This window comes from Oncorhynchus masou, chromosome 15, assembly GCF_036934945.1.
Source record: "Oncorhynchus masou masou isolate Uvic2021 chromosome 15, UVic_Omas_1.1, whole genome shotgun sequence".
Lineage (NCBI taxonomy): Eukaryota > Metazoa > Chordata > Actinopteri > Salmoniformes > Salmonidae > Oncorhynchus > Oncorhynchus masou.
This window is the reverse complement of record NC_088226.1, coordinates 29,316,376-29,343,244: the sequence shown is the minus strand read 5'-3', so window position 1 is coordinate 29,343,244 and position 26,869 is coordinate 29,316,376. Positions and strand designations below refer to the sequence as shown.

At 44.4% G+C, this 26,869-nt stretch overlaps 1 protein-coding gene across 3 annotated transcripts in view; it reads left to right on the top strand.

The window, feature by feature from the left end:
* LOC135556105 (serine/threonine-protein kinase TAO2-like) overlaps window positions 1–26,492 on the top strand; it is a 41,384-nt gene extending 14,892 nt beyond the window's left edge. For 2 of the 3 annotated variants that reach the window (XM_064989027.1, XM_064989026.1), the window contains exons 2-20: window positions 1,810–1,950; window positions 2,094–2,165; window positions 2,382–2,483; window positions 2,561–2,606; window positions 2,748–2,844; window positions 7,037–7,150; window positions 7,327–7,418; window positions 7,887–7,980; window positions 8,251–8,332; window positions 8,430–8,597; window positions 10,198–10,404; window positions 10,682–10,810; window positions 11,363–11,599; window positions 13,597–13,725; window positions 15,084–15,287; window positions 21,747–21,986; window positions 22,081–22,302; window positions 22,637–22,819; window positions 23,001–26,492. In XM_064989027.1, the coding sequence (XP_064845099.1) occupies window positions 1,819–1,950; window positions 2,094–2,165; window positions 2,382–2,483; window positions 2,561–2,606; window positions 2,748–2,844; window positions 7,037–7,150; window positions 7,327–7,418; window positions 7,887–7,980; window positions 8,251–8,332; window positions 8,430–8,597; window positions 10,198–10,404; window positions 10,682–10,810; window positions 11,363–11,599; window positions 13,597–13,725; window positions 15,084–15,287; window positions 21,747–21,986; window positions 22,081–22,302; window positions 22,637–22,819; window positions 23,001–23,903 (3,453 nt within the window). In that variant the 5' untranslated portion in view covers window positions 1,810–1,818 and the 3' untranslated portion in view covers window positions 23,904–26,492. The remainder of the gene's footprint in view (window positions 1–1,809; window positions 1,951–2,093; window positions 2,166–2,381; window positions 2,484–2,560; window positions 2,607–2,747; window positions 2,845–7,036; window positions 7,151–7,326; window positions 7,419–7,886; window positions 7,981–8,250; window positions 8,333–8,429; window positions 8,598–10,197; window positions 10,405–10,681; window positions 10,811–11,362; window positions 11,600–13,596; window positions 13,726–15,083; window positions 15,288–21,746; window positions 21,987–22,080; window positions 22,303–22,636; window positions 22,820–23,000) is intronic. The other variant, XM_064989028.1, reaches the window with a different exon arrangement.
* Window positions 26,493–26,869: the final 377 nt, after the last annotated feature.

Here is a 26,869-nt window from a genome sequence, read left to right as displayed (position 1 = left end):
AATCTGACTGAGCGGTGGTAGGCAGAAGCAGGTGCGTAAACATTCATTCAAACAGCACTTGCGTTTTGCCAGCAGCTCTTCGTTGTGCGTCAAGCATTGCGCTGTTTATGACTTCAAACCTATCAACTCCCGAGATGAGGCTGGTGTAACCGAAGTGAAATGGCTGACTAGTTAGCGCGCTAATAGCGTTTCAAACTTCACTCTCTCTGAGCCTTGGGGTGGTTGTTTACCTTGCTCTGCATGGGTAACGCTGCTTCGATGTGGTGGCTGTTGTCGTTGTGTTGCTGGTTCGAGCCCAGGGAGGAGCGAGGAGAGGGACGGAAGCTATACTGTTACACTGGCAATACTAAAGTGCCTATAAGAACAACCAATAGTCAAAGGTTAATGAAATACAAATGGTATAGAGGGAAATAGTCCTATACTAACTACAACCTAAAACTTCTTACATGGGAATATTGAAGACTCATGTTAAAAGGAACCACCAGCTTTCATATGTTCTCATGTTCTGAGCAAGGAAATGAAACATTAGCTTTCTTACATAGCACATATTGCACTTTTACGTTCCTCTCCAACACTTTGTTTTTGCATTATTTAAACCAAATAGAACATGTTTCATTATATACTTGAGGCTAAATTGATTTTATTGATGTATTATATTAAGTTAAAATAAGTGTTCATTCAGTATTTAATCAGTTTAATCAGCTTCATGATATGCCACACCTGTCAGGTGGAAGTTCAGCTATGTTTCATTGAAAAGGATCAGTCCGTGTTGATAGGTAGCAAACACAGGATTTTATTGTAATTTCAGAATTTCCATAATATATCTGCAGTAATTGTGTAATGCTTCACAGTATTACTTACCTGTCAGTGTTGTGATTGGCTGTTGATTTCTCACGCCTTAGCGGCATCTGTTCTGACTATGTGGCTGTGTTTTCTGGGTTTGAGCCTTTTACTTTCGGTGTTGGTCCACCAGCTTCAAACAGCTGTAAAAACAATATTTTTTGCTTTTGGAAATGTTTCTAGCGATTTAGGTGGTACAATGATTCCCTACACTATTCATTGCTTGTTTTCTCACAGAAATTGAATTTGAGCAAGCAGTGTATAATTTTAGCAACAAGGAAATGAGTGCGATTTCCACTAGATAACGCAGCCACAAAGTCAAAACAGCTTTCCCAGTTTAACAGTGGGAGAAATCAATAGGCGAATATCACTGCCAATCAAAACACTGGCGTGCAAGTAATACTGTGAAACACTATCATTCCACAATCCCTGCAGATATATTATGGCCATTTTATGAAATTACAATGTAAAAATAAAATCCTATGTGTAGCACCTTAAGTTATGAGTAAACCATGTCTCTGCTCTCACAGCACTTTGATTTACAGTTACAGAGGGACTGTTATGTGTGTGTGCGCACATGCCATGCGGGCTGTAGTAAAAGTTTGTGTATCCCTCACCATAATATGTACGCAAGCACTCTGCCGAGGGTTGAGACGAGTTATACATTTTCAATATGGGTTTGTTATTAAGTGCACTTTGTGAGAACTAACCTCCCTCTCTTTCGGTTTCTCTCCTCTCTCCGCACTTGTCCTCTGCCTTTCTATCTCTATACCCTTCTTTACTCCTTTTCCTCTCTCTACCTCTTCCTCTCTTCCCCTACCCTTCTTCTCTCTCGACATTGTCTTTTGCATTTTCTCTTCCACTCTCTGTTCTGTCCTTCTCACTTTCTTTTCCCACCATATCCACATTCCCCCCCCCCTCTTTTTTAAAATGTTTTTTCCCTCATAATTTTCTCTTTCTGTCCACCAGGCCCTGGCTATGCCCTCGAGTGTGCGGGCGGGCAATCTAAAGGACCCGGATGTGGCTGAGCTCTTCTACAGAGATGACCCCGAGAAGCTTTTCGCTGACCTCCGAGAGATCGGCCATGGCAGTTTCGGGGCCGTCTACTTCGTAAGGAGAACTTATATTAGGGGGAGGGGAGAGTTTTGATTAAGAAAGTGTGTGCGTTTGCTCTCCTTTATCAAAGTGTGTAACCAGGTGTTTTGAGAGTTTGTATGAAGCGTGTCTGTCCTTCTCGATGCTGTGTCCGACAGGCCCGAGATGTGCGCAACAACGAGGTGGTGGCCATCAAGAAGATGTCCTACACCGGCAAGCAGTCCAACGAGGTGAGCCAACGCGCGCACACACTTAAGTTTAGGAATAGAAACAGATGTGTTAGCGCTTGGCTGGAACAAAAGCCTGCACACTCAGGACCCTTACATTGGCTTAGAATTGTCCCTAAACATCCTTGAAAAGCCAATCTACTTTTTTGTCTATTTTCCATGATTCCCTGTAACATGATGTTTGGTATTAACCCCTGCTCGCTCTCTCATTCTCCTCAGAAATGGCAGGATATCATCAAGGAGGTGAAGTTCCTCCAGAAGCTCCGTCATCCCAACACCATTGAGTACAGAGGATGCTACCTCAGAGAACACACAGCATGGGTTGGTATTAGCAGAGTGTGTGCTCCCAGTACACTATTTGAGTGTCTACTAATAATCTGCCCCCCTCTCTCCCTCAGCTGGTGATGGAGTACTGTTTAGGCTCCGCCTCCGATCTTCTAGAAGGTTAGTACACCAGAGACCAACTGCAGGGATTATTTTGAGTCATGTTTAAGGGTGTTTAGCATGTTTTTGAAGCTTTGTATATAACTAGACTCTCTCTCCCTCTTTCTTACTGTCTCTGTCTGTCTCTGTGTGTGTCTGTAGTTCACAAGAAGCCATTACAGGAGGTGGAAATAGCTGCTATTACCCATGGTGCACTATTGGGCTTGGCCTATCTTCACTCCCACAACATGATCCATAGGTAATATTATATCAATATATGCCATTTTAGCAGATGCTTTTATCCAAAGCGACTTAGTCAAACAACTACAACAACCTCTTGGTCCATGCTACTGTGTTGTCCATATGCTGTCACGGTGCAGTGTCTTAGAGCAATTCTGGCCGTTCGATTCCAGTTCTGTTTTCAATGCTATGTCTTTCAGTCGAGTCTGTCATCAGGGATTTCAATAATCATTCCGTTGTGGCCTTAATAGCCTGGGCTCATTTTCCCGATAGCGATGGAACTTAAGCTTACAAGGGTTTTAACTATGGATATTTCCAACAACGGCCGAAGATGTAACATGAGTTTTTCCAAAACACCACTACAAGTGCGTCGTTGGAACATGTGTCGTCACTAATAGGATCGAAAGAAAAGGAGCGTTGCTCTCGGAACAGCTTTCTCCATTCAAATATTTCCTTAACTTTCAAATTATTTCACAATACTGACGCAGAGAAAGAGAGATTACCACCTACGGCTGCAAATATTGAGGCAGTTTACTCCAATGCTTACCCAATAAAAATGCAAAAAATCACAGATTTGGCACATAATATATTGAGACAAGTTATACACTGTAGCCTACAAGTAGCAAACTAAAACTCAATTGATTGAACATGAAATGTATTTTGATATGATTGAAATAGGCCTATAGCTTACTGTTTATATTTTTGAGCATTCAACTCTGTTTTCATTCTAAGCATATTTTTATACATTGCTTTTTTGTATTAATTGCAAAGACATTGGCAACGTATTTGTAGTCAACTTTGTTCGGAAGTTTTCGCAGTCACAGAGATGCGGATAAACTACGTGATTCTGTTTTAGCTGAGATCTGTGTATGAAGTGATTCGGGAGGGCAAAGAAAGCATGTAATGACACAATTAGCTGTTCTACAAGTGGTCTGAGGTAGGCATTAGATTACGAGCATTTTCAAGTACAACGTTAATAACAATTGCTTGGCGATTTAACCATTTCCCTATGAAGGTTCTAACGATGAACTTAACCTTAAGATGCTTTTGGGAAACTGGGCCCTGTCTTCTTCTGTACCATATACAGTGGGGCAAAAAAAGTATTTAGTCAGCCACCAATTGTGCAAGTTCTCCCACTTAAAAAGATTAGGGGCCTGTAATTTTCATTATAGGTACACTTCAACTATGACAGACAAAATGAGAGAGAAAAAAATCCTGAAAATCACATTGTAGGTTTTTTATTGAATTTATTTGCAAATTATGGTGGAAAATAAGTATTTGGTCACCTACAAACATGCAAGATTTCTGGCTCTCACAGACCTGTAACTTCTTCTTTAAGAGGCTTCTCTGTCCTCCACTCGTTACCTGTATTAATGGCACCTGTTTGAACTTGTTATCAGTATAAAAGACACCTGTCCACAACCTCAAACAGTCACACTCCAAACTCCACTATGGCCAAGACCAAAGAGCTGTCAACGGACACCAGAAACAAAATTGTAAACCTGCACCAGGCTGGGAAGACTGAATCTGCAATAGGTAAGCAGCTTGGTTTGAAGAAATCAACTGTGGGAGCAATTATTAGGAAATGGAAGACATACAAGACCACTGATAATCTCCCTCGATCTGGGGCTCCACACAAGATCTCACCCTGTGGGGTCAAAATGACCACAAGAACGATGAGCAAAAATCCCAGAACCACATGGGAGGACCTAGTAAATGACCTGCAGAGAGCTGGGACCAAAGTAACAAAGCCTACCATCTGTAACACACTACGCCGCCAGGGACTCAAATCCTGCAGTGCCAGACGTGTCCCCCTGCTTGAAATGTGGCTGGGTCTTTCAGCATGACAATGATCCCAAACACCGCCCGGGCAACGAAGGAGTGGCTTCGTAAGAAGCATTTCAAGGTCCTGGAGTGGCCTAGCCAGTCTCCAGATCTCAACCCCATAGAAAATCTTTGGAGGGAGTTGAAAGTCCGTGTTGCCCAGCAACAGCCCCAAAACAGCACTGCTCTAGAGGAGATCTGCATGGAGGAATGGGCCAAAATACCAGCAACAGTGCTGTGCTGTGCAGTGAAAACCTTGTGAAGACTTACAGAAAACATTTGACCTCTGTCATTGCCAACAAAGGGTATATAACAAGGTATTGAGATCAACTTCTGTTATTGCCAAAAATACTTATTTTCGACCATAATTTGCAAATAAATTCATTAAAAATCCTACAATGTGATTTTCTGGGAAAAAAATTCTCATTTTGTCTGTCATAGTTGAAGTGTACATATGATGAAAATTACAGGCCTCATCTTTTTAAGTGGGAGAACTTGCACAATTGGTGGCTGACTAAATACTTTTTTGCTCCACTGTATGCTATATAGGGTATGTCACTATTGCAAAAGTGGTTTCTAGCCTTAAAACCTTTCTAGGGCAGGCGTTCCACTAGCGGAACCCCTCGACAACATTCAGCTGAAAAAACAGTGCGCTAAATTAAAAAATATATTTTATGTAACTTTCACACATTAACACGTCCAATACAGCAAATGAAAGAAAATTCTTGTTAATCTACCCATCTTGTCCGATTTCAAAAATGCTTTACAGCGAAAGCACAACATATGATTATGTTATATCACCACCATGTCAAGAAAACACAGCCATTTTTCCAGCCAAAGATAGGAGTCACAAAAAGCAGAAATATAGATCAAATTAATCACTAACCTTTGATGATCATCAGATGACACTCATAGGACATCATGTTACACAATACATGTATGTTTTGTTCAATAATGTGCATATTTATATCCAAAAATCTCAGTTTACATTGGCGCGTTACATGCAGTAATGTTTTGATTCCAAAACATCTGGTGATTTTGCAGAAATACTCATAATAAACATTGATAAAAGATACAACTGTTATTCACAGAATTAAAGATAGACTTCTCCTTAATGCAACCGCTGTATCAGATTTCAAAAAAACTTTACAGAAAAAGCATAATCTGAGAACGGCGCTCAGAGCCCAATCCAGCCAGAGAAATATCAGCCATTTTGGAGTCAACAGAAGTTAGAAATAACACCATAAATATTCACTTACCTTTGATGATCTTCATCAGAAGTCACTCCCAGGAATCCCAGTTTGACAATAAATGACTGATTTGTTCCATAAAGTCCATCATTTATGTCTAAATAGCCACTTGTTGTTAGCGTGTTCAGCCCAGTAATCCATCTTCATGAGGCGCAGGCACTTTGTCCAGACAAAAACTCAAAGTTCCATTACAGGTCGTAGAAACAAATCAAACGATGTATAGAATCAATCTTTAGGATGTTTTTAACATAAAACATCAATAATGTTCCACCCGGAGAATTCCTATGTCTGAAGAAAAGCACTGGAATGAGAGGTAACTCTGTCAGGAGCGTGCGTCACGAGCCTGAGACACTCTTCCAGACCACTGACTCAAACAGGTCTCATGAGCCCCTCCTTTATAGTAGAATCCTCATTCAAGTTTCTAAAGACGGTTGACATCTAGTGGAAGCCATAGGAAGTGCAACTTTATCCATATCCCACTGTGTATTCTGTACGCCAAGCTTTGAAAACTACAAACCTCAGATTTCCCACTTCCTGGTTGGATTTTTCTCAGGTCTTCGCCTGCCATATGAGTTCTGTTATACACAGACATCATTCAAACAGTTTTAGAAACTTCAGAGTGTTTTCTATCCAATAGTAATAATAATATGCATATATAAGCATCTGGGACAGAGTAGGAGGCAGTTCACTCTGGGCATGCTATTCATCCAAAAGTGAAAATGCTGACCCCTATCCCAAAATAGTTTTAAGTGTCTTTCCAGGTTAAGGGTTATATCAGGGGTGTATATATGTTGTTGTTTTTTTATTTTTAGGGGGTGGAAATTTTTAGGGGGTGGAAATGGTTAAGGGAACACTCTAGGCCGCTCTTGAGTGTCTGCAATTGTATAGAAAGTATGCAGAAATTATAATGGACCTATATACTGTGGACTATATATACATTATTTATTTATTTTCAAATAACTGCCCTTTTTCTGTCATGCAAATTAATTTTAACAAACAAATCGGTCCTTTTAAAATCTGTGTGGCCACCAATTTTGCCCACCCCTGGTTTAAATGAATATGTTCAACGTTGTTATCTCTGCGCTGTGTCAACATTGCTTTTGTCACATTGTGTTAACAGTGCTCCTCTCCTCTCAGGGATGTGAAGGCAGGGAACATCCTCCTGACAGAGCCTGGCCAGGTGAAGCTGGGAGACTTTGGCTCTGCCTCCATTGTTGCCCCCGCCAACTCCTTTGTAGGAACCCCCTACTGGTGAGGAGCTCGAACTGCAAACTGTGGACTATTCAATTCCTTGTGGGCCAAATTGCTGCTGGTTTTCTCCTGTGAATCTCCAAATCCTCCCCCACCCCCTGCCCTACACACAAGGGATGGTACACTCTTTTTAACCAGTGGCTGATTTATAAAGGGATGGTTCACTCTTTTTCCAGGATGGCTCCTGAGGTGATCCTAGCGATGGACGAGGGTCAGTACGACGGGAAGGTGGATGTCTGGTCTCTGGGCATCACCTGTATAGAGCTGGGTAGGCATCGCCAGGGCAAGAAACCACTCTAGGATCTTCATGGCAACAAACTATTCACAATCTCTATGGTACTGTAGAGAGGGAATGCCGCCCTTGGACACCACATCAAGAAAGAGATCTAACAATGTAGTATTATATAGGAAATATGAAGATGTCTTGGCAAATGGCTCCACAGTGAACTTTGACCCCAGGCCCTCAGTGTGACCCCTGTCTGAGTGTTCTGACCAAATCCCTAACCCCTGGGAGTTGGTAATAGTCTATGTTGTGTATGTTTGTCCCAGCATTGTTACTGGGATTTAAGAGACTCAGCGCTAAGCTCCTTTGGCTCTTAGCTAACATGTCCTCTCTCTCCCTCCTCTCTATCACTTGTTACTTTCTCTCGATCTCCCTTTCCTTCTCTCGATTGATCTCTCTTCTTTTTATACCCTCTCTCTCCCTCTCTTCCTCCCTCCCTTGTCTCACTTTTAGCGGAGAGGAAGCCTCCTCTGTTCAATATGAATGCTATGAGTGCCTTATACCACATCGCCCAGAACGAGAGCCCCATCCTAGCGTCCAATCACTGGTGAGCGTCACTCTCCCTCATGTACATGTCTCCACTCACTTATCGGTCTGTCATTCACCTAACTGCCTCTCTCTTGCTTAATCCTTTTTTTCTTGATCTCTCTTTTACATCACTGTCTCGTTGTCTCCTTTACATCACTGTCTCGTTGTCTCCTTTACATCACTGTCTCGTTGTCTCTTAACGCTCTTTTGCTCACTCACCAGCTCTCTCACGCATCAGCTCTCTTTCTGTCTTCTCTCTGACTGAACTCTGTTCTCTCTCGTGCCGTAGGTCTGATTATTTCCGGAACTTTGTGGACTCCTGTCTACAGAAGATTCCACAAGACAGGCCTATCTCCGATGTGTTGCTGAATGTAAGAGTGCAGCACACACACCTTTTTCTTGTTCCTCCTCTCTTCCTCAATTTCTCTCTCTAACTCTTTGCACTCCCCCCTCCCCCCCTGTCTGTAGCACCGGTTTCTGTGTCGTGAGCGTCCCCTAACGGCGGTGATGGACCTTATAGCGAGGACCAAGGACGCAGTGCGGGAGCTGGACAACCTTCAGTACAGGAAGATGAAGAAGATCCTCTTCCATGAAGCCCACAACGGACCCACCCCAGAGGGAGGCGAGGAGGAGGAGGTAGACTTATTCCACGTTTTGTTGTTTCAACCTAAATTCAAAATATATTTTTTTCTCCACTATCTACACACAATAGCCCATAATGACAAAGTGAAAACATGTTTTTATAAATCTTAGCTGATTTATTGAAAATAAAATACAGATATCTAATTTACATAAGTATTCACACCCCTGAGTTGATTCATGTTAGAATCACCTTTGGCAGCGATTACAACTGTGAGTCTTTCTGGGTAAGTCTCTTAAGAGCTTTGCACACCTGGATTACTTATGTGTACGTTTATTATTTAAACAAATAATTAAAGCTCTGTCAAGTTGGTTGTTGATCATTACTAGACAGCAATTTTCAAGTCTTGCCATAGATTTTCAGGCCTATTTATGTCAGCTAACTAGGCCGCTCAGGAACATTTACTGTTGTCTTGGTAAGCAAGTCCAGTGTGTATTTGGCCTTGTTTGAAGTTATTGTCCTGCTGAAAGGTCAATTTGTCTCCCAGTGTCTGTTGGAATACAGACTGAACAAGGCATTCCTCTAGGATTATGCCTGTGCTTAGCTCTATGTTTCTTTGTATCATAAAAAACTCCTTATTCTTTGCCAATGACAAGCATACCCATGACACGATGCAGCCACCACCATGCTTGAAAATATGAAGTGAACTTGGAATTTGCCCCAAACATAACACTTTGTATTCAGGACGAAGTTATGTTTCTTTGCCACATTTTTTTGCAGTTTTACTTTAGTGCCTTATTGCAAACAGGATGTATGTCTTTCAATATTTTATTCTGTACAGGCTTCCTTCTTTTCACTCTGTCATTTAGGTTAGTGTTGTGGATTAACAACAATGTTGATCCATCCTCCGTTTTCTCCTGTCACAGCCATGTAACTCAAACTGTTTTAATGTTACCATTGGCCTCATGGTGAAATCCCTGAGCGGTTTTCTTCCTCTCTTGCAACTGTATCTTTGTAGTGACTGGGTGTATTGATACATCCAAAGTGTAATTAATAACTTCAGCATGCTCAAAGGGATATTCAATGTCTTTTTTTATTTTTGCCCATCTACCAATTTGTTCCCTATTTGCAAGGCATTGGAAAATCGCCATGGTCTTTGTGCTTGAATCTGTGTTTGAAATTCACTGCTTGGCTGAGGGGCCTTCAGTAATTCTGTGTGTACAGAGATGAGGTAGTCATTCAAAAATAATGTGAAACACTATTATCGCGTATAGTGAATCCATGCAACGTATGACTTGTTAAGCACATTTGTTCTCCTGAACTTATTTAGGCTTGCCGTAAGAGGTTGAATACTTATTGACTCAAGACTTTTGATATTTTCATTTTTAATTTGTAAAAATGTCTAAACAAATCCACTTTGACACTATTGGGTATTGTGTGTAGGCCAGTGAGACAATCTCAACGTAATCCATTTTAAATGCAGACTGTAACACAACATTTGGGGAAAGTCTAGGGGTGTGAATATTTTCTGAAGGCACTGTATCTTATGTTAACTTTCTGCCTCTGCCTGCCTGTGTCTGTCTCTGCATGTTTCTGACTGTCTGTATCTGCCTGCCTGTCTGTCTATAACGTCTCTCTATCCCCCCCCTCACCCAGGAGGTGGAGCAGTACCTGCTGCGTACGGGCACCGTGGGCAGCATGGAGAGTTCCCAGTCTGTGCCCAGTATGTCCATCTCCGCCAGCTCCCAGAGCTCCTCTGTCAACAGCCTGGCGGACGGCTCCGACGACAGCAACGAGATGGCTATGATGACCGAGGGAGAGCACACGGTCACCTCCAACTCCTCCATTATACACCGCCCTACCGTAAGTCTGAGAGCGGTGTGTGTGAATGAGGTTTGGGTGAGGCGGGGGTGTGTCTGCGGTGGGGGGAGATGGCAATGATGACTGAGGGAGAGAAGTCTCCTCCATTATACACCGCCCTACTGTAAGTCTGAGAGAGGTGTGGTGTGCGTGCTAGAGGGAGAGAATATTGTGGTGTGTGTATGTGGTAAATATGTCAGGTGTGTGCAATTGTTTGTGGACATTAATTAAACATCCCTCTCCTGAATTCTCTTTCTCTCGCCTTGTCCCCCTCCCCCAGGGTCAGGATAATATCTATGATGACCCATACCAGCCAGAGATGGACCAGCAGCAGCCCTCGTCAGCCGCCCGCCGCAGGGCCTACTACCGCAACCGGGACCACTTCGCCACCATCCGCACGGCCTCCCTGGTGAGCACATCCCCAAACCCCTCTCTCTGACCCAACCACTAACCACTCTCTCTGACATGACCGCAAACGCTAACCCCTAAATCTCTCTTTCTCTGATACAACTGCTAACACAACCCCCTGACCCCTCTCTCATACTACTATGAACGCTTGTTTGTTTTCTTACCACTACTTTGCCTAAGCTTGATTGAGTTTGCCTGTGATCCAATGGAACAGTCCCAGAACTGGAAACCCCACCCACCTGTCTCTCCAAGCAGAGTCAATAGAAAACTCAAAGATGTCAGATACTTTTTATTTTACCTTTATTTTACTAGGCAAGTCGGTTAAGAACAAATTCTTATTTTCAATGACGGCCTAGGAACAGTGGGTTAACTGCCTGTTCAGGGGCAGAACGACAGATTTGTACCTCGTCAGCTCAGGGATTTGAACTTGCAACCTTCCAGTTACTAGTCCAACGCTCTAACCACTAGGCTACCCTACTAGTGAAACACATTCCCTCTAACCTTCCCTTTCTCTCTCTCTTTTCCTCCCTTTCTATTTCTCTACTCTCTCCAGGTCACTCGTCAGATCCAGGAGCACGAGCAGGGCTCAGCGCTGAGGGAGCAGATGTCTGGCTATAAGAGGATGAGGAGGCAGCACCAGAAACAGTTGATGGGCCTGGAGAACAAGCTGAAGGCTGAGATGGATGAGCACCAGCTGAGACTAGACAAAGAGCTGGAGAACCAGAGGAACAGCTTCGGAGGAGAGGGCGACAAACTGGGCAAGAAACACCAGGCCATCCTGGAGAAGGAGGTGAGGGATGGCAGGACTGGAGGAAAGGAGGGGTGGAGAACCAGCGCTTTGGAGGAGAGGGGGTCAAACCGGGCAAGAAATCCCAAAATTGGGGCTATATCCAGGAAGGCCAAAGTTCCAGAAGCTGGGCCTAAAATATTGTATTAGAGATCATGCAAAAGATTTTGCTGTGAGACTTGTGAGCATGAAAAAAATATATATTTGTTGGTCTTATGTGATCCAGACGCTGCATTTATGAAATTGCTTCTTCCAATTATTGATAAACTTGGACCTGTTAAGAAACTGACTTAGAACTTTTTTATACCCCTTTTTTTCTCCCCAATTTTGTGGTATCCAATTGGTAGTAGTTAGTCTTGTCTCATAGCTGCAACTCCCGTACGGATTTGGGAGCGGCGACGGTCGAGAGCCATGTGTCCTCCGAAACACAACCCAACCAAGCCCCACTGCTTCTTGACCCAACGCACATCCAACCCGGAAGCCAGCCGCACCAATGTGTACACCTGGCGACCTGGTCAGCATGCACTGCGCCCGGCCCGCCACAGGAGTCGCTAGTGCGCGAGGATATCCCTGCCTGCCAAACCCTCCCTAAACCGGTCACGGCCGGCTGCGACAGAGCCTGGGCTCGAACCCAGAGTCACAAACGCCATTCTTAAACATGCAATACGGCTTTCCTCAGTACGACATCCTCATCGACCCACTGTGCTGTCAGACTCTGCATGCTCATGAGGCTGACATCGCTGGTCCAAATGACAGTTGTGAAGCTAGTAGCAGTGACGTCCATAGCAAGTAGCTCATGGTTGTGCGTTTCAACAATACTGTGTAATTCCGGTAGGGCAACAGCTGAAGAATAGCACCTACTTGGTAGTGTGTACCGGGGCTCGAGGTGCTCGACCAGTCGGCAAAAGCCAACATCATCCACGACAGAGAACGGTTGATTATCAAGGGCAATGAACTCCATTATCTTGCCGTTAATGGATTTCGCCTTTGCATGTCTCGCTGATATTTTCTTACTCTTTCAAATGACTGTTTGACTTGGAACTTATTTAGTTGTTGAAAGTGTGCCCTTAGTTGCATATGACCATTTTGTTATCTTCCTTTGAAACTTCTAAATAGATCCACACGACAGACATCGTGGACTAGGTTCGGAATGCTGTGTTGCAAGTGTAGTGCTGTATTTTTTTCTGTGGCGTCATTACGTCATGTACCTACGTTATATAGGTATGCACGTCAGCTTTGACATCGGTTTTGCACATCGGCGTTAAACTAGACATCGAACCGATGTTGGCATCTTTAGCCGATATCGTCCGATTCCGATATGCTTAACGATATATCCTGCATCCCTAGTCAAAATATATAGATTCAATGGTTGTAATGATGGGGAGCGTAATAAAGAGATGCTCTGCTTTTTTGACACCACATTCCAAAAAGCAAGTCCTGCAGGCTCTATTTTAGTGTTATATTGACTATTGTCCAGTCTTGTGGTGAAGTGCTGCAAGGAAAGACCGAGTTAAGCTGCAGCTGGCTCAGAACAGAGCGGGACATCTTGTTCTTCATTATAATCAGAGGGCTGATATAAGTGCTATACATGCCAGTCTCTTGGCTAAGAGTTGAGGAGAGACTGATTGCATCACTTATTTTTATAAGAAAGTTGTTAAATCCCAAATTGTTTGCATAGGCAACTTACACACAGCTCTGACCTCACCAGGGGTCTTTTGATTCCCCAAATCCAGAACAAAATCAAGAAAGCGTACAGTATTTATTATATAGAGCCAATTTTTTTTCATGTAACTACGTTCCATCTCATTTCTCAAGTGAACAGCAAACTTGGTTTCTTCCCTATTTGACCTAGATAATTTGTATATGTATTGATATGTAAGCTTTTAAAAAAAGCTGCTGTTCTGTATTATGTTTTGTGAGGACCCCGGGAAGAGTAGCTGCTGCTTTTGCAACAGTTAATGGGGATCCTAATAAAATACCAAATGCCTCTCTCTCTCCAGACCAAGGCAGCCCTAGCTGAGGAGAAGAAGTTCCAGCAGCATATCCTGAGCCAGCAGAAAAAGGAGCTGACCAGTCTACTGGAGTCTCAGAAACGCCAGTACCGCCAGCGCAAGGACCAGCTCAAAGAGGTACAACCTTATTCCATCCACATGTTCCAACCACACGACTACCTTATTACAACCATACAGGACAACCATACAATTGTGGTCACGTGGGGCTGACCCAGGAGTGGCTGGTGTCACCCTCTAACCCTTCCCAGAGTGTTGTTTTGATTGGCTGGTGTCACATTCTAACCTAGGGTTCCCCAACTGGTGGCGCACAGGCCAAATTTTATTTGGGCCCCCTACTTTTTCTAAGCAAAATATAAAACAAATGTATTTTTACTTGTTTCACATAAGACTGTAAAAACACCCAGGAAATCAGCTCCAGGTTTGACATTTTTTGTAAATTTAGAAATCTTTTCCCAAGTTTTCCAACGCATAATAGAGAAACAAATCGTTTTAACCAAACATTGTATCTGTTTGGGCTTCTCGCGGTTAATTTGCAGTCTACAATTGATTTGTAATTATGTGTCCCCCCCAACCATCCGTTCAAGAAATGATCGGCCCGTGGCTGACTCTAGTTGATGTTCTCTACTCTAACCCATCCCCATGTGTTGTTTTTACTAGCGACTGAATGAGAACCAGTAGCAAGGGTGGCTGATGTCAGTCTTTAACTTGGGGAGTGGTCGTCTAAATGAAATTGGGATCCTTAATGTTAAGAAAAAAATCCTAAGGGGATAAACCTTTTTGTTCCCCCCCACAAATGTTTAATCACAGTGCAGCTGACTCGTCTGCTCTTTTGTCTTCACTAATGATGCAAGTGTCTGTTCGGTCTGTTCCCCTAGCCTATTCATTGGTAGGTCCTGCTTTACTGAAGTTGATTTAGTGCAAAAACATTGCGAGATACAGCTTTTGATTGCGGATAGATAGGGATAGTGCACGGTTCTGACTCCGTCTGTCTGGTGGCCGACCTGCCTATACTGTGCCCCTCCCCTCTCCCTCCGATCCTTGCTAGCTTGCTATGAAGGTGCAGGCAGCTTGAGATCATTTGATTGACTGTTCCGATCACCCAAGTGATGGACGTTAGTTTCTGCTTCAATAGCAGCATTCCTTTACAGGCAAGTAAAATGCCTGTTCAGTGGCCCCTCGAAACGATCTCCAGAGAAGGTTTTACATCTGCATTTTTAAAAAGCCTCAGTGTACCCTTACAGACAAACAAACATGCAATAGCCGTGGCACTTTCAAGGGTATATGACTGCGGTACATGTAACTTAATTGCCCGGCCCTAGTGTTCATACATGCGTATTAGGACTATTACTCTGCATTGTGAATTGATGTGGAATTTTGAGCCATTTGTCACGTCCCTACCGTTTTAACCCTTCCCACCTGTGTTGTAATGAGTCAATGGTGTCACACTCCAACCCTTCCCCCTGTGTTTCAACTAGGAACTGAATGAGAACCAGTCGACCCCTAAGCGGGAGAAGCAGGAATGGCTGGTGCGTCAGAAGGAGTGTCTGCAGCAGCTGCAGGCAGAGGAGGAGGCGGGGCTGCTGAGGAGACAGAGGCAGTACTACGAGCTGCAGTGTCGCCAGTACAAGAGGAAGATGCTGCTGGCCCGACACAACCTGGAACAAGACCTACTCAGAGAGGTATAGCAGGCCTATTGTAGTAGGTATATTACTGGGGGAGATTGACCTGCTCAGATGTCTCGTCCACCAGCCGGCTCTCTCTCTCGCTCTCTCTCTCTCTCTGTCAAACCATCTGGTTTCACAGCGCCTCAGAACCGAACTTAAATCTAGTTGACTGGACGCTTATGGCAGGAGCGGCGAAAACAGCCGCCGGTATTAATTGGCAGGTCTGTCCATCACCATATAGCATATCCCTTAGAATCTCCCCCCAACATTATCAACTTCAAGCATAAGTTACTTAAACATAGTGACTTCGGGAAAATCTGAAAGTTTGCATCTTAAAAATGTTTTTTCATTGACTTTATATGCCTCAAATCAGAATCAATTGGGCTTCCCAAAACTAATATGGCTAATGTGATAACATTTATTTTGATAGGCAATTTGCCATTTTTCAAAGTCACATCTAATTCAACTGTTGCCTCAATTTAGAGCCACACGTCATTGTCGTGTGATTCGCTCAGAATATGAATTGATTAGCATTCGGTTTGGGCGGTATATATATTTTCATATTGTCATTCCATCCTTCTCTCATCCCAGGATTTACGGTATTACTGCCTAAGTACACAAGTGGGTGCCAAAAAAACAAAGCCCATTGGGTGTCTATTACTAGAATGGTAACAAAATTTGTACAAGTAATAGCACATTTCCATAGAGGCTGCTTGCTAAATATGTTAACGAGCGCAAATGTTAATAAATTAATTTCAAGATGGGGAAATCCAGGTCATAAAGTTATACATGAATAGGTATGAGCTACCGAATGCCATTTTTGGTGAGGTTGGACATTTTACAAGAGAATATGAATGATAAACATTAGAAATAGGATGGCCATTATCGGTCTTGCAAAAATTACCTTTTTCATTGTAAGCTCATTTACTTCTATGGCTGCTACAGATGATAATTAAGCTATTTTCTGCATAATGTGTTGCACTAATGTATTTTCTGTAAAGGAAAACTATTGTTGAATTTGAGACATCTGTGGCTTTATTGTCCCCAGCACAAGGTGCACCTGTTCAATCAGCTTCTTGATATGCCACACCTGTCAGGCAGATAGATTATCTTGGCAAAGGAGGAACGCTCACTTAACAGGGATGTTAACAAGTTTGTGCACAAAATTGTAGAGAAATAAGCGTTTTGTGCGTCTGGAAAATTTCTGGGATCCTTTATTTCATCATGAAACGTGGAACCAACACTTTACATGTTGCGTTCATATGTTTTTTCAGTGTAGCTACAAATACAGAAAAAATGTATTGAAATAGTTACGTTTAGACAGCCACAGGATGGTTTTTCCAGTACTCTCTCAAATACCCCGATATACTGTATACCGCCCAAGCCTAATTAGCATGTCATTCAGTAAATCCACACCCCCTGAATTCCAAACAGTCCCACACTCTTACCAAATCAAATTTATTTATATAGCCCTTCTTACAGCAGCTGATATCTCAAAGTGCTGTACAGAAACCCAGCCTAAAACCCCAAACAGCAAGCAATGCAGGTGTAGAAGCACGGTGGCTAGGAAAAACTCCCTAGAAAGGCCGAAACCTAGAGAGGATTATGAGGGGTGGCCAGTCCTCTTCTGGCTGTGCCGGATGGAGATATATATATTTTTAAACAAAGCAATTATTATTCATTAAGAATGTATATGAAATCTCCTTGGATATTCTCACAGATGCATTATTAACCCTGTTATTAGCAGGACAATATATACTGGTCATGGCTCCCGAGTGGCACACCTTGGGATTGCGTTGCAGTTCTGCAGCTGTATCCACTGAAAGCGCGTAAGGTTCAAGGCACGAAGGCAGGGGATGGGCCGCAGAGCTGTGCACAGAAGACTGACCTAGCACATGGGGGGGGTGGACCGCCACACTGGGTAGCACAGAGCAACACTTTAAGGGGGTGTTGCACTAATACTGGTGCTGACTAGGGAAATGTTCCCGCTGTCGCCCCCCCGCAGCTACTCGCCCAAGCCTCTTCAGGTTCTCCTTTACCCAAATCCAGATAGCAGATGTTCTGAAAGAGCTGCAAAACCTGGACCCCTATTACCAGCCTGTTCAACCTCTCTTTCATATCGTCTGAGATCCCCAAGGATTGGAAAGCTGCCGCAGACACCCTGGACCCAAACTGTTACAGACCTATATCCATCCTGCCCCTATATCCATCCTGCCCCTGCCTAAGGTCTTCGAAAGCCAAGTCAACAAACAGGTCACTGACCATCTCGAATCACACCGTACCTTCTCCGCTGTGCAATCTGGTTTCCGAGCCGGTCACGGGTGCACCTCAGCCACGCTCAAGGTACTAAACGATATCATAACGGCCATCGATAAAAGACAGTACTGTGCAGCCGTCTTCATCAACCTTGCCAAGGCTTTCGACTCTGTCAATCACCATATTCTTATCGGCAGACTCAGTAGCCTTGGTCTTTCTGATGACTGCCTTGCCTGGTTCACCAACTACTTTGCAGACAGAGTTCAGTGTGTCAAATCGGAGGGCATACTGTCCGGTCCTCTTGCAGTCTCTATGGGGGTGCCACAGGGTTCAATTCTCGGGCCGACTCTTTTCTCTGTATATATCAATGATGTTGCTCTTGCTGCAGGCGATTCACTGATCCACCTCTACGCAGACGACACCATTCTATATACTTCCGGCCCGTCCTTGGACACTGTGCTATCTAACCTCCAAACAAGCTTCAATGCCATGCAACACTCCTTCCGTGGCCTCCAACTGGTAGGCTAGTTGAGAACAACTTCTCATTTGCAACTGCGACCTGGCCAAGATAAAGCACAGTAGTGTGAACAGACAACAACACAGAGTTTCACATGGAGTAAACAATTAACAAGTCAATAACACACTAGAAAAAAAGTCTATAAACATTGTGTGCAAAAGGCATGAGGACGTAGGTGAATAATTACAATTTTGCTGATTAACACTGGAGTGATAAATGATCAGATGGTCATGTACAGGTAGAGATACTGGTGTGCAAAAGAGCAGAAAAGTAAATAAATATAAACAGTATGGGGATGAGGTAGGTAAAATTGGGTGGGCTATTTACCGATAGACTATGTACAGCTGCAGCGATCGGTTAGCTGCTCAGATAGCAGATGTTTGAAGTTGGGGAGGGAGATAAAAGTCTCCAACTTCAGCGATTTCTGCAATTCGTTCCAGTCACAGGCAGCAGAGAACTGGAACGAAAGGCAGCCAAATGAGGTGTTGGCTTTAGGGATGATCAGTGAGATACACCTGCTGGAGCGCGTGCTACGGGTGGGTGTTGCCATCGTGACCAGTGAACTGAGATAAGGTGGAGCTTTACCTAGCATGGACTTGTAGATGACCTGGAGCCAGTGGGTCTGGCGACGAATATGTTGCGAGTGCCAGCCGACTAGAGCATACAGGTCGCAGTGATGAGTGGTATAAGGTGCTTTAGTAACAAAACGGATGGCACTGTGATAAACTGCATCCAGTTTGAGTGTTGGTGTAGAGTGTTGGAAGCTATTTTGTAGATGACATCGCCGAAGTCGAGGATCGGTAGGATAGTCAGTTTTACTAGGGTAAGTTTGGCGGCATGAGTGAAGGAGGCTTTGTTGCGGAATAGAAAGCCGACTCTAGATTTGATTTTAGATTGGAGGTGTTTGATATGAGTCTGGAAGGAGAGTTTACGGTCTAGCCAGACACCTAGGTACTTATAGATGTCCACATATTCTAGGTCGGAACCATCGAGGGTGGTGATTCTCGTCGGGCGTGCGGGTGCAGGCAGCGAACGGTTGAAAAGCATGCATTTGGTTTTACTAGCGTGTAAGAGCAGTTGGAGGCCACGGAAGGAGTGTTGTATGGCATTGAAGCTCGTTTGGAGGTTAGATAGCACAGTGTCCAAGGACGGGCCGGAAGTATATAGAATGGTGTCGTCTGCGTAGAGGTGGATCAGGGAATCGCCCGCAGCAAGAGCAACATCATTGATATATACAGAGAAAAGAGACGGCCCGAGAATTGAACCCTGTGGCACCCCCATAGAGACTGCCAGAGGACCGGACAGCATGCCCTCCGATTTGACACACTGAACGCTGTCTGCAAAGTAGTTGGTACCACTAATAGTACCAGTGGTTGCCATAGAATTCTGTGGCACCACGCAAGCTGTTCTGCAGTACGCTGCAACTTTTAAAGGATGAACCACTGTACACAATCTGTCTCAACTGTCTCAAGGCAATTGTCTAAATACGTATCTACGTGCATGCACACCACACACACACACACACACACACACACACACACACACACACACACACACACACACACACACACACACTAAGGTTCAAATGTTTGGGGTCACTTAGAAATGTCCTTGTTTTTGAAAGAAAAGCAAAAAAAGCGTCCATTTTAAAATAACATCAAATTGATCAGAAATACAGTGTAGACATTGTTAATGTTGTAAATGACTATTGTAGCTGGAAACGGCAGATTTTTTAAATGGAATATCTACATAGGCATACAGAGGCCCATTATCAGCAACCATCACTACTGTGTTCCAATGGCACATAGTCTTAGCTAATCCAAGTTTATTATTTTAAAAGGCTAATTGATCATTAGAAACCATTTTGCAATTATGTTAGCACAGGTGAAAACTGTTGTTCTAATTAAATAAGCAATTCAACTGGCCCTCTTTAGAATAGTTGAGTGACTGGATTTTTCAGCATTTTTTGGTTCGATTACAGGCTCAAAATGGCCAGAAACAAGTAACTTCTGAAACTCGTCAGTTTCTTGGCAATTTCTAGCATGGAAGTCTTTATTTCTCAGAACAAGAATAGACTGAAGATCTCGTACAACACTGTGTACAACTCCTTTCACAGAACTGCGCAAACTGTCTCTAACCAGAATAGAAAGAGGAGTGAGAGACCCCGGTGCACAACTGAGCAAGTACATTTGAGTGTCTAGTTTGAGAAACCAATGCCTCACAAGTCCTCAACTGGCAGCTAACTTAAATAGTACCAGCAAAACACCAGTCTCAACGTCAACAGTGAAGAGGCGTCTCCGGGATGCTGGCCTTCGAGGCAGTGTTGCAAAGAAAAGCCATATCTCAGACTGGCCAATAAAAAGAAAAGATTAAGATGGACAAAAAAACAGACACTGGACAGAGGAACTCTGCCTAGAAGGCCAGCATCCCGGAGTCGCCTCTTCACGGTTGCTGTCGAGACTTGTGTCATTGGAACACAGGAGTGATGGTTGCTTATAATGGAATTAATTTGTGGAATTCCTTTCCTTAATGCATTTGAGCCAATCCCTATTTGGTAAAATACCAAGTCCATATTATGCAAAGACAAAGTACAGTCATTACTTTAATCAATCCGGAAAATGTCAAGAACTTTGATCGTTTTTTCAAGTGCAGTCGCAAAAACCATCAAGCGCCATGATGAAACCAGCTCTCATGAGGACCGCCACAGGAAAGGAAGAACCAGAGTTACCTCTGCTGCAGAGGATAAGTTAGTGTTACCACCCTAAGAAATTGCATCCCAAATAAATGCTTCAGAGTTCAAGTAGCAGATCCATCTCAACATCAACTGTTCAGAGGAGACTACGTGAATCAGGCCTTCATGGTGCAAAGAAACAACTACTAAAGGATACGAATAAGACTTGCTTTTGCCAAGAAACACGAGCAATGGATATTAGACCGGTGGAAATCTGTCCTTTTGGTCTGATGAGTCCAAATTTGAGATTTTTGGTTCCAACCGCTGTGTCTTTGTGAGACGCAAAGTCGGTGAACAGATCTCCGCAATTGTGGTTCCCACCGTTAAGCATGGATAAGGAGGTGGGGTGTGCTTTGCTGGTGACAGTCAGTGATTTATTTAGAATTCAAGGCACACTTAACCAGCATGGCTGCAGCAATACACCATCTCATCTGGTTTTGGCTTAGACCCACTATCATTTGTTTCTCAACAGGACAATGAATCAACACATCTCCCGGCTGTGTAAGTCCCATCTGACCAAGAAGGAGAGTGATGGAGTGCTGCATCTGATGACCTGGCCTCCACAATCACCCAACCTCAACCCAATTGAGATGGTTTGGGATGAGTTGGACCGCAGAGTAAAGGAAAAGCAGTCAACAAGTGCTCAACTTATGTGGGAACTCCTTCAAGATTGTTGGCAAAGCATTCCAGGTGAAGCTGGTTGAGAGAATGCCAAGTGTGCTAAAACACTTTTGGTCACTACATGATTCCATGTGTTCATAATTTTGATGTCTTCACTATTATTCTACAATGTAGAAAATAGTAAAAATGAAGAAAATAACTTGAATGAGTAGGTGTCAACTTTTTTGACGTGTGGGTTTGTTACACAGACAAGCTACTTAATTGTATTGTGATCACTTATTTGACACATTTCCCACCTTCTCTCACTCCCTCTCCATCTTTCTTCCTATACCTGTTTTTTCCCCTCCAGGACCTGAACAAGAAGCAGACCCAGAGGGACCTGGAGTGTGCCATGCTGCTGAGGCACCACGAGTCCACCCAGGAGCTGGAGTTTCGTCAGCTGGGTGCGGTGCAGCGTACGCGGGCCGACCTGATCCGCACGCAGCACCAGACGGAGCTCACCAACCAGATGGAGTACAACAAGCGGAGAGAGCAGGAGCTCCGGCAGAAACACACCGTGGAGGTCCGCCAGCAGCCCAAGAGCCTCAAGGTAAGGCTCTTCTTCCCTCACTCCCCTGTCTCTCCTTTCTTCCCTCACTCCCCCCTCTCTCCTTTCTTCCCTCACTCCTCTCACTTCTTCCCAGTCCAAGGAGCTCCAGATCAAGCGTCAGTTCCAGGACACTTGTAAGATCCAGACACGTCAGTACAAGGCCCTGAGGAACCACCTGTTGGAGAGCACTCCCAAGGCCGACCACAAGGCGGTGCTCAAGAGGCTGAAGGAGGAGCAGACCAGGAAACTGGCCATCCTGGCCGAGCAGTACGACCACTCCATCAACGACATGCTGTCCACACAGGCTGTGAGTAAGGCAAGGACCCTACCGTGCACCTCTCCTACACCTGACAACTATACTACAGAACAACTACACACACACGCGGCGAGACAACCCTCACAAAGACACACTGCAGATCACACCCACTATAAACTGCACACCTACATATTAAACTAGCTACACCAAAAATGTATACCAACATGTTTCAGTTCAACAAACACCTACTATGTCCATGCTAAGTTCTAGAACTACTAAAATTACAAATCAGGACTACGAATACCACATTTGGAGTGGTAGACCTCCCCAAACTGTCCATTTAGACCAGGGTGTGCTCTACTGACGTCCAGCCCTCTCCCTCTTCCTCCTCTAGTTGCGATTGGACGAGACCCAGGAAGCAGAGTACCAGGTGCTGCGGATGCAGCTGCAGCAGGAATTGGAGCTGCTGAACGCTTACCAGAGCAAGATCAAGATCCACACAGACTCCCAGCACGAGAGAGAGGCCAATGACCTGGAGCAAAGGGTGTCTATTCGCAGGGCCCTGCTGGAACAGCGGGTGAGAGTGAGACGGAGAGTTGGGTGGAGGGGTGTCTGAAGGGAATGTGTATGTTGGGGGGGGGGGTTGCGTGTGCGCAAGAGAATATGTACAATATACATGACACCGAAAAGGATAGGCCACTTAAAAGATTATTGGGACACAACCAGTTTATAATCTTATTGCATTCCCCCTCTCTTAGATTGAGGAAGAGATGCTGTCTCTGCAGAACGAGCGTTCAGAGCGTATCCGTACTCTACTGGAGCGCCAGGCCCGGGAGATCGAGGCTTTTGACTCGGAGAGCATGCGTCTTGGCTTCAGCAACATGGCTCTGACTGGCATCCCCGCCGAGGCCTTCAACCAGGGCTACCCCAACCCCAGCCCCTCCTCTGGCCCCGGGGGCTGGCCCTCCCGCCCTGTCCCTCGCTCCGGGAGCCACTGGAGCCACGGTGTGCAGAACTCGGTGGCGCCCCCTTCGTGGCGTAGCCAGAATAGCTGCAGCGGTGGAGGGTTCAGCCGTGCTGAGTCGATCACGTCGTCTCACGGCCTGGGGAGGGATAGTGAGATGAACATGAGTGGTAGAGGCCACTCCTCCAACTCCTCCTCATCCTCCCACCATCATCACCATCACCAGAAGCAGCAACAACACTACCTCCCCCAGCACCACCACCACCAGAGCACGCCACACCTGTACCGAGAGAGCCGCGAGCGCGAGGACCGTGAGAGGGACAGGGAGAGAGAGTGGGGAGGTGGGGGGGGACACCACCACCACCACGGAGGAGGAGGAGTTCATCACCACCACCTCTCCCAACACGCCTCAGCCCAGTCCCTGGCTCTCCTGCCACCTCCGCCTCCCCCACCACCCATCTCCCTCTACTCTTCCTCCCCGCCCTCCTCCTCCTCCTCCTCGTCTTCCCAGGGAGGGGGATACGGGGGTCTGGTGGCCAGGGGCCCCAGCCTGATGGCCCTAAGGAACAGCCCCCAGCCCCTGAGGAGGACGGCCTCAGGGGGGCCCAGCGGGGCAGGGGGGGGCGAGGGGGGTCTGAGCCGGAGCACCTCGGTCACCTCACACATCTCCAACGGCTCCCACCTTTCCTACTCTTAAAGGGGAAGGGTAACTATATGCTCCACCCCACAGTCTTAAAGGGGCGCGGTAAGAGAACAAACCAAGCCTGCCCCTTCTTTGAGGCTGCGTCTGAAACGACATCCTAACCCTCGTATGAGGAATAGGGTGTAGTTTGAGATATGCCATGTAGTGTGGGGGTGTCCCTGCTCTCTCTTCTGCAAGAGTGTTTGTTCATGGAGGGGGTGGTGCTAACAGGTTTACCACCACAAAGGGTGGAGCCAAAGCAAGTCCACCGTTCCTATTGTTCAAGGGGATTCTTTTTATTGGAAGAGGTCAACTCTCACAAATTCAGGGGAAGGGTTTAGATGGGGGGGGGGGCTATTAACAATAAGGTCAGACTGGCCTGGCCACCAGTAGGGGTCAGTTGAGCAGACTAGCTGCTTTCGAGTAGACAGACACCATAGAGTATTATGTCTGCACAGACAGACTGAAGGGATACAAGTGGGAGAAAAGGGGAGTTTTAACAGCAATAGGTTTCTCTGCTGACATCAAACTGAGAGAAATTAATGGATGTGTCGATACTGCTCTATTTGAGAGGGTGCTTTAAAATACAATGTAAACTATGTAAATAACGCAGAAACTAACACGTGAAGCGTACTAGTTAATGATGGGTCATATACTGTCCATTTGTGGTGAAGCAAGGAGCTGAACCTCGAGAGGCCACTACAGAAACAGTTTTTTTTTGGTAATAGGATTTTCAAATTGATGACAAATGTAACACTGCCATCCGGTGGCTCGGCTGACCCAAGACGACTCTGCCACTGCCGAGCAATAATTTCCCTGTGAACATTCTGAAAGTGGGGTGTGTGTACAGCGCGGAATGCTGGCTTAGTTTTTTTCACGCTTGACCCATTCCTGGACACACAGCCTGGTAGGTGTGTGTAATGTACATGTGCATAAAACAGTTATTACAGTTCAATGCATGAAAGTGCTGTACAGAAAGCATTTGTATTCATACATGTTTATAGAAATACATATAAGTATATAATACCTGTCAGAAGTTTGACAGTAAAATTGAAGATTGTTCACTGTTCAACATCTTTGTCCTACATTGTACTTAGTGTACATAAAAGCACTAACTGAAACGCTGGTAGAGTAATGATAATTTTGCCATGTGAATAGAAATTGGAAAATAGTTTTGAGGGAAGATAGATATGTTTGCTATTATTATTGTTGTTATTATTATTATTACTACAAGAGCAGTTGTAATGTTTGTTGTACACACTAACTTTGTTAAAAGATTTTTTTTTTTTTTATGTTTTAATTGCCAATTTTGACCACTAGGTGGGGAGTAAGAGCAATGTTACTGTAATTGAGCGTTATGGGGGGGGGGTCATTGTTTTTATTATTTTTTAAAGAGAAGGAAAAAACACTACCTTTCCCCAAGCATTCCCTCTGGTCTCAGGGTCGGAGTCTACTGGGCGGTGTATTACCACAAAGGTTGTAGTGTTATAGAACCAGAATTAAATGTGAACGGGGCCGTTCATGTTGTTAGCTGTATGTGTCAATATATTGAATTCTAGATCTACCATACAGTGAAGTCAGCCTCTGTAATCCAGCACGTTTTGTGCCATATTGTACCTCTCTTCTTGTGGTTCATGTTGATACGGACCAGCCAAGCTTGTTGATTTGTACACTACTACACCCCACCAAAAATACTCTGAATTTGTTGGTTTAATTTATTTGGTCTTTTAAAAATATATAAACAGCCAAAAACAAGAAAGTGCATACATTATAAATAACTTGGAATATTAATATTTGCGTTTCTTAACTCCCGCCTTCCTTTCTGGAAGTTATTTCTGGATAGAACAGCCACTGTTATGCTTTCACCTTAACACTCATCAGTCGTCAAGTAAAAGAAAGGAATGAGCCATTTTAAAGTATTCTAACCGAGCCCATGTGTAGAGAATCATCTACCGTTGGCTCCTAAACTCACACTGCCAACTCTGAACAGCACCAACATTACAACAAAATGGTGGGGTGGTAAACATTGGTTCTCCAGTGGTGCATTTCAATACTCTAACCTCTAAGTTACCTCGACACGTCTGGGGTCGTTTACTTCAGTTTACACATTGTTCACGACGGAACATGCTGGATTCGTTTTCAGAGGCTGTGATTTTTAGACTAGGGCATGGAGACCGAGCTGCTGGTACAGAGAATGTGTGATGTCGCTGTCCATATGTAGTGCTGATTTACGCTTTGGGGTGGGTCTCAATAGTCAAAAGTAGTTCATTTTCCTTGTTTCATCCCCTTTTCCGGCATATAGAAAACACAGCACAGGTGAAAGGACTTTGGTGAAAATTCACTTTAACCTGTCCTTTCACATCATTGCAAACGGAGAGATGAGGGAGGGACTCATACGACTATTGAGATACAACTCAGTTGGTGGGGCAGGGATGAGCGAGAATCTGATAGAAAGAGGAGTGGATGTGTGTGGTGGGATATAGAACTGTTGTACAGAGAGGCCAAGTTACGTTCAGGTTCAATGCAAAGTGGAGCGGAGGTCTGCTACAGAATTTGTTGTGTTTCTGTACAAGTCATTTTGAAAAATAAAAAAAGGAAAAGTGACTTCCTGATGCTGTCTTCATTTGAACCTACTTGGTTGGATTGTGTGTCAGTTCAAAAGAATGCCCACAAACTACATTAGTTGGTGGAACTAACCATGAAAGATGTAAGGTAAAGATTACATTTTGTGCATCCTTTTAAAAGGAAATTCCCTTAGGAAAACCACTCCAGGGCCCGTAGGGGTGCTGGTCTAGAATCAAGTCCTCCCTGTCCATGTAATCTTATTTGTTATGATCTAAGAGGTGTAACTGATCTTAGATCAGCACTCCTATAAGATATTTGAGAGTTGATAGTGGAGTTTGTTTGCAGGGATTGATGTTTGTACTCATTTGCGTGCTAGGCTAATTACACTAAACAAAAATATAAACGCAACATGTAAA